General features: G+C 40.3%; 1 protein-coding gene across 3 annotated transcripts; it reads left to right on the forward strand.

Annotated features, from left to right (window-relative positions):
• Window positions 1-1,209: 1,209 nt before the first annotated feature.
• smug1 (single-strand-selective monofunctional uracil-DNA glycosylase 1) lies at window positions 1,210-6,889 on the forward strand. 3 transcript variants are annotated; one of them, XM_036560120.1, is made up of 3 exons: window positions 1,210-1,347; window positions 3,092-3,407; window positions 4,860-6,889. In XM_036560120.1, the coding sequence occupies exons 1-3, from the start codon at window positions 1,277-1,279 to the stop codon at window positions 5,385-5,387; spliced, it is 915 nt and encodes a 304-aa protein (XP_036416013.1). In that variant the 5' UTR covers window positions 1,210-1,276; the 3' UTR covers window positions 5,388-6,889. The 3 variants fall into 3 exon arrangements, with proteins under 3 accessions (XP_036416013.1, XP_036416014.1, XP_036416015.1); XM_036560121.1 differs by having other exon boundaries at window positions 1,215-1,347; window positions 3,095-3,407; XM_036560122.1 differs by lacking the exon at window positions 1,210-1,347 and adding an exon at window positions 2,849-2,933 and having other exon boundaries at window positions 3,095-3,407.
• Window positions 6,890-7,717: the final 828 nt, after the last annotated feature.

Below are 7,717 nucleotides of genomic sequence, written 5' to 3' on the forward strand. Positions count from 1 at the left end.
TCATTGAAATTCTTAGTCTCGTCTGCATGTTGCTACCAATATTTTAGCAAAATACCTCAATAGTGACAAATGTGATGATAATTATGAAGAAAAAAAGAAAATAACTGCTGTAACATAAGTCAATGAATGATCATAGTGTGGTAAATACATATTAATAACAGAGCGAAAACATGATCATTTGCCACATAAAATGGGGCAGCTTAGTGTTTCTTTCTTTACTTTGTTTTGTTTAATATTATAGGCTATGCATTGACTGACTGAGTGACTGATTGATTGATTGATTGATTGATTGATTGATTGATTGATCGATCAATCGATCGGACAACTATCCTGCAATGTCACCAAAATGATCTCATATCAGTTTCAAAACGTCACCACCTAAATTTGCTGTAGGGAGTAAGATGTTTGACTGCACGTTCCCAAAAGCTCTGAGTGAAAACAATGAACACACTTAAAAAGATGGTTCTTCAAGGGTTTTCTAGTGAAAAAAAGGTTCTGTATGGAACCATGAACACTCAAAGAACCCTTTGTCTAAGTAAAGGGTTCTTCGCATAGTCAAAGTGTTCTTCAGATTGATGGAGACCGTGTTTTATATGGTTCTATACAGAAACTTTTGAAAAGGGTTTTATATAGCACCAAAAAGGGTTCTTGTATTGTTACAGGCTAGACATCGTAACACTAGAAGAACCCTTTTGGTGCTATATAGAGCCCTTTTCAAAAAGGTCCTATGTATAAGCATCTAGAACACATTCTCCATCAATCTGAAGGGCCTTTTAATGATGCAAAGAACCTTTTAATCATGCAAATGGTTCTATGAGTGTCCATTGTCCTTCATAGAACCATTTTCTTTACTAAAGAACCCTTGAAGAACCATCATTTTTAAGAGTGCAGGCTTGACATCGTAACACTAGAAGAACCCTTTTAGCGCAATATAGAAGCCTTTTCAAAAAGGTTCTGTACATAACCATCTACAGCACATTCTCCATCATCAAAGGTTCTATATAGAACCATTTTCTTTACTAAAGAACCGTTGAAGAACCATCTTTATAAGTGTGAAACTCTGTAACTAATAACCTGTTCAGTAATAGGTTAATAATAGATTAATGCCACTCCTGCTTGCTCTTTTTCCTCTTCTCTCGTTCTTCTTCAGCACTTATGTGTGCCATTACTGGCTCTCGATAAAAGTCGCCCACAGATGGTGCAGTAAATGAATACACAGAGCTCGTCATCATGCAGCCTCTGAAATTCCAGCTAGAACTACATCTCCCAGAATGCAATGCGCCCCCGGAGTCCCTTTGTTGCCGGAAAGCTACATCGAAGAATGATAAAGCAGCATGATTTCTCGAGGTAAAGGGCGATTTTTGTGTAACTGCGAGCGAAAAATGGGTATCTGTTATGGCCGATTAGCTGCAACATTACTTTTTTAAATTTAATCTAGCTAACTTTGCTTGTGGCTCTACGAGACTTGTTTTATCATCGAGCTAAATGAGCTAAATGAGCCTTCGCGTCTACAGTGATTTACAGTTATTTCGGTTTGAAATGAAAACAACTTAACCTTGCTTCGTCGTGCAGTAGTTCAGTTTAGTGGTGTTGATTAGGGGCTTAAAAAGAAAATACCTCTCAAATTGCTTTTTGCTGGTTTACTTGGACCGCTCAAGTGAAGTCAGCTTCTTAATCGCCAGCTTCTTGTTCGAATGTTCCCGTTCCACCTTAAATACTGCACCATTTAAGGTGGAACGGGAAACTTCTAACATAAAGCTGACTTCAGCTTCAAATTCTGCCTATGTACGGAAAAAGTTTGTTTTCTTCATTTTGTTCTTTTAGTTCTGTTTTTCAAAATGTTCTGCATAATTTAGTGTTTGAGATGTGAACACTCAGTGGTTTGGTGTGAAATGGTCCAGATGTCTTTACAGTGGTGGTGATAGGAACCAGGGGTCACCATGAGTACAACACAAATATATACATTCATCATCCAAAACCACCAGTGAACCTACACGTGTCTTCTGAGTTTTATATGTAATGCTGATGATGGCATATAGTGTAAAATCTAAAATAATAAGTCTTCTCTGGGGACTGTTTTGCCTTACAGTGCCCTGCATGTATTCCTCTACCATGATGGATTAAAATACATTTTAAGCCAAAAATGTATCTCAAAATGATCATAAAACCATGTTTCAGACATCAGGCAGCATAAACATAAGCATTTCATTTACTAACTGTCTGTGAGGGAGCTTTTAGAGGTGGACGTCTGGTTCCTATCACCACTACTGTGAACAATTCTGACTCGATAAGTTCCTCTAGAACAGAGCATTTCACACCAAACCACTCTGAATGACTGTTTACATCTTAACCATTTAATTATGTAGAATTTTTAAAAAATTGCTGGAGTTCCTCTTTGAACGTAGTGATATTTTCTGTATCACAGTATGAGATGATATTTGAGTCAGCTTTAATAATGTCAGTGAACTCATGCTTCCTGTCGGTCCTACAAACTTGACAGAGTTTTTTCCGATTGGACTGCTTTGTTGTCTTTTTTTCGCTTATAATAGCACTATAAATAATCTTACACAGTTTTGTAGATGTTAACCAGACACAAATCACATTTCCAGAAAGGAAACATGCTGTTAATTGGGTATATATGTACTTTAAGCTGTTCTTTCAAAACAATCTGAAACACCCAGCGAATAACATATATGTAGTTAAAGGGCAATTTTGATGATTTTTACAAATTCCTGCTAAATTAAATGGTTAAGATGTAAACAGAGTCGTTCAGAGTGGGTTGGTGTGAAATGCTCTGTTCTAGAGAAACTTACGGAGTTAGAATTGTTCACAGTGGTGGTGATAGGAACCAGACATCTGAAAAGTCTGGTTCTGTCTGAAATAAAACGGATGCACAGCTCTGGTCCTGGAGGGCCTGTGTCCAGCAAAATTTGGTGATTTCTCTACTTATACACAACCTGGCAGTAACAATTTCAATACAGTGTCGAACAAATGATAAAATGATAAAAGATGAACCTGGAAATATGTCTGTTGTTAGTACATATTTGAGAACGATTGTTTCATATTAAACAATTCCTTTTATGTGCACCAGTAGGCTGGATAATGGAGACGCAGAGCAGGAGGGGAAACTCCCAACAGCAGACCCCAGCTCACTCAGGATCCCCACCTCGATGCCAGATGGCTTTTTCCAGAGCGCCACTGCAGCAGCCCGCTTTCTTCGGGCTGAACTGGAGCTCAGTGCTCGTCTGCGAACTCTGACCTTTGGAGATCCAATACGATATACCTACAACCCACTGGAATATGCCTGGGACACACATCGCTGCTACGTGGAGACGTACTGCCGCAGCGGTCAGAGCGTTCTCTTTCTGGGAATGAACCCGGGACCCTTCGGAATGGCCCAGACAGGGGTAAGAGGAGCCCCCTAGATGGGAAATACAATACCTATCGAAAAGTGTCCAGACTGCCCTTCTCATAAGTGGTATCAACTACTTTACCATGCATCCACGGCTGACAACGGTGCCATGGTTCAGTTTCTGAACTTAAATTAAATCTCAGTTCACATATCTGTGGTCCGTATTTTACTGACTAACATATTAATAAGCTACAGTGCTATATGAAAATGAAAGAAACGTTAAAGAAATGCTTCAGTGGTTTTCAATCTGGTATTTATCTGTCACATCTGTAGGCTGTGGTCAGTTACCACAGACAGTGATTTTTATGGGTATCCCTGTTGAGAAAACTTTTTGTTTTTGAGTTGAGTTCAAACTTTTAACAGGGGCCAGTGGGCAGCTGCTGAATTCTGAATTCTGCTGAATGTGTTTCTCTGTGAGTAGGTGTTTATAAAAAAAAAAACATTTACTTGATGAATTCATGAATTCTTCAGTCAAAGGTACGAAGAACTGATAAAATCAGCAGTAATTTTGTATCATTTGTTCCCAAATGTCGTTTTTACTGTGCTATACAGCTTTGCTCATATCTACCTGTAACAGGACGGGTTGGGTGGTATTATGGTAAGAAGGTGTACCGCAGTATTTAAAAATGATAACAGTACTTCAAAATTATGATGTGTCAAATTGCTGTTCCATGCCTGAATAGCTAAATAAACACATTTCACCCATTTATATTATATATGAGTGGTGGTGTGGAGGCTGATCAATAGGTGGCCCATTGAAAGTGGGGAAAAATCAGAGGCAGCAAAACCTCAGAAATTCTAAACATGATAGCAGGTCAGCGACAGCTAAGAGCTCCACTCACCACAGAACACGCTCAGGTTTCACTCCAACACCAGTCACTCAAATCTGCGCTCTCAGATATCCTCTAAACAGGTGTCATTTTGTTTGCTGAAACCAAGCCTTTGCTGTGCTGTGCGTCACGTTTAGCCTGCTAACTAAGCCATCGTTAACTTAGCCAAAGCGCTACAGTCACAAACACCACAGCATAGGTTCAGTTTCGGCTTTCTGTCACTTCAACACCAGCCACTCGACTCTGCGCTCTTAGATATCCTCTACACGGGAGTCATATTAGCTTCATTTAGCTGGAACCAAGCCTGTGCTGTCTGGGACATTTGGCCTGCTAACTAAGCCATCGTTAGCTCAGCCAAAGTGCTACAGTCACAAAGGCCACAGAAGAGGTTTGATATTGGCATGGCCAACACCCTTCACTCCACTTTTACTCTCCCAGACATCAGTTTTTATCATCTACACTTGTGTCAGCACCTGTACTGTGATGTGTGGTTCTTTTTGTGTCTGTAGCATGATTGCTAAGCTAATGTTGGAACGAAATTATTTTGAAAAACACAGAAGTGTTCTAGCAAGAACCAGAGGTCCTGCATGAAAGTTTAATCCTTTTTCTACTTCAAGGTACCATTTGGTGAGGTGAATGCTGTCCGTGATTGGCTGAAGATCACAGGGGAGGTGGGCCACCCAGCTAATGAGCACCCCAAGCGGCGGATCAGCGGCCTGGCCTGCACTCAGAGCGAGGTGAGCGGTGCGCGCTTCTGGGGCTTCTTCAAAGAGCTCTGTGGAGAACCAGACCACTTCTTTCGCCACTGTTTTGTACACAACCTCTGCCCGCTGATCTTCATGCGTGAATCCGGGAAGAACCTGACTCCACCTGAGCTACCGGCAGCAGACCGGGACGCCCTTCTGTTGCACTGCGACGCTGCGCTGTGCCAAGTGGTCAGCGTCCTGGGGGTCTCTATGGTAATCGGAGTGGGCAAAGTCGCTGAACAGCGAGCTCGTCGAGCTCTTACTGAAGCTGGCATCTCTGTAAGGGTGGAGGGAATCATGCACCCTTCCCCAAGGAACCCACTGGCCAATAAAGGCTGGGCAGCTGTGGCCAGAACCAAATTACAGGAGCTGGGGGTGTTGAGTTTGCTCACCAAGTGACTGCTTCTACCTCAGCTTTCACTCCTTCAGTGCTTAAGGACATTCTGACTGTACATTATGTTTGATTTCAGTGCAGGAAAACAGCATATGTGCATGCACATGCTAAATCATATGGTGGCTAGTTTTGTATAGTTTAATAGTTATAATGTGAATATTCTTTTATGTTTGAACAGAGCTGTAAAAGAGGTAATGATTTTTATGTAGAAAGAGAGTGGAGGCTCTTCTACGTTTATTCTTCACGTTTTGTTGTTGTCATAACAAAACCTCATATGAAATGGGAACTTTATAGGAGAAGGAAAAACGTCCTTAACTTTAATGTAGCATGACTTTATTCCAAATTATTTTGGACCATGAATCATTCGCACAGTGTAAAGTGCAGTTTTCAGTACAAAAAAATAAAAATAAAAATAAAAATCACTTTTAAAGTTTGAATATAAAAGTGATGCTTTACACTTTTATTTTTAAGGTTCCTAAGGCAGTCTTCTTAAGGTTATGCACAATAATAACACGTTCCACTTAATGGGCCCATGTCCTACACTTTTTTGTACTTTTCCCCCAGAGGTCCACTTTTTGTGACTTTATGCACCAAAAAACAGTCATAGTTGATTTTACATGGCCATTTCCCACTCTGTATCTCCCTTATAATCAAACAGACTGTTTTTGTTATTATGCCTTTAAGATTGCTCTACGTAAATAAGCTCTGCCTCATTGAAGAAGCAGCTTGGGTTTGGACGTGGTATGTTTTCAAACTATAGCAAACTTTAGCAAAGTACTTCAAATTCTTTTCTATTAAAAAAAGGACATCTTACTTTTCCATGACATGGGCCTTTTAAATAAGAGCTTCACGTCTCTGGATTGGAACTGATTTTGATATGCACGTGTTGATGATTTGGAACTGGAGGATTCAGCGGATAAGCTTATGTTGCATCATGGTTAGGTAGTAAGATGTACAAAGTTGTGTGTTTTGTTAAAAAAATGTCACATTTAAGGAGAATGTAGAAACTGACCATGTGCTCACACCTGTATTTGTGCGATGGTCTTATCTGGTGATCGGAAAGATGCAGGCAGATCAGCAATATGGGCTGGAGCTGCATAACATCTGAAATATATATCATCTGTTAATCATTGTAATGATGTTAGCCTTTGCAATAATATGAAAATATAGGAATATCATTGAATGTTTTTTTTTTTTGTTTATACAACAGAGAAGAGCACTCAGATTTGTGTCAATGTCAAATATTATTTTTTTTTGGCATTAAAAGTCTAACTGTATTATATTCACTGCATGTATTGTCCTGCAAATCCCATTATGGAAAGCAGTGTACCATTGTATGTGCACCAAGTTAGAAAGAAATCAAAACTGTGCTTTTGCATGAGCAAAACGCAAACCTGTATCTTCTCCTCGTGTTCCTTTTGCAATAAGTTCCAACGCCCCCAAACTCTCCTTTGGGTAAAACATGCTGTCTGTCATTTTTCTTTGTTAGCAGGTGAAGTCAGGGACCCTCGAACACTGGCATTACTTTCCTCTTCCCTTCAGGGCAGAAAGGAAGTGGTATTATGCTGTTTGTTTTGCTTTGCTTTGTGACGATGGATGGACTGCACTCGTCCTCTGTTCTCTTCCACTGTTGGGTGCAGGTGGGTCGAGAGACGGTGTTTGTTCTTTCTGTCGAACAAGGGGTCTTGTGAGAGGGTGATGAAGAGGGGATGCGTGAGTGTGTGCATTACACCTGATTTGGTTTCAAACACACATGTCAATGCACCTGCTTGGTTACCAGCAGCCATTCCTCTGCTGTTGCTTTTATTTTTTGGAATTCTAATACACAGAACTACGGTATGTACCAAGTTGCCAGTTTTTAAGCTACATCTACCTTGTACCTACGCTCACCGGCCATTTTATGAGAAACACCTTCATTTTACCTATACTCACTGGCCATTATATCAGAAACACCTTCATTGTACCTACACTTACTGGCCACTTTATTAGAAAGACCTTAATTGTACCTACACTCAATGGCCATTTTATCATAAACACCAACCTTATACCTCCACTTACTGGCCACTTTATCAGAAACACCTACCTTGTGCCTACCCTCAGTGGCCATTTTATTAGAAACACCTACCTTGTGCCTTCCCTCAGTGGCCATTTTATTAGAAACACCTACCTTGTGCCTTCCCTCAGTGGCCATTTTATTAGAAACACCTACCTTGTGTCTTACTCTACTGGCCTTTTTATTAGAAACACCTACCTTGTGTCTACTGTTACTGGCCGCCATAAATTAAGATTAATTAAGATTAAGTGACCCTTATTTGTCCCACAACGGGGAAGTTTC

This window comes from Colossoma macropomum, unplaced genomic scaffold, assembly GCF_904425465.1.
Source record: "Colossoma macropomum unplaced genomic scaffold, Colossoma_macropomum, whole genome shotgun sequence".
Classification (NCBI taxonomy): Eukaryota; Metazoa; Chordata; class Actinopteri; order Characiformes; family Serrasalmidae; genus Colossoma; species Colossoma macropomum.

Excerpts from the sequence above, each read along its gene's own strand:
- smug1 (XM_036560120.1), top strand. The coding sequence starts at position 1,277 with ATGCGCCCCCGGAGTCCCTTTGTTGCCGGAAAGCTACATCGAAGAATG. Across the intron at positions 1,348-3,091 it reads AAGCAGCATGATTTCTCGAG|TAGGCTGGATAATGGAGACG; the intron begins GTAAAGGGCGAT and ends TATGTGCACCAG. Across the intron at positions 3,408-4,859 it reads TCGGAATGGCCCAGACAGGG|GTACCATTTGGTGAGGTGAA; the intron begins GTAAGAGGAGCC and ends TTCTACTTCAAG.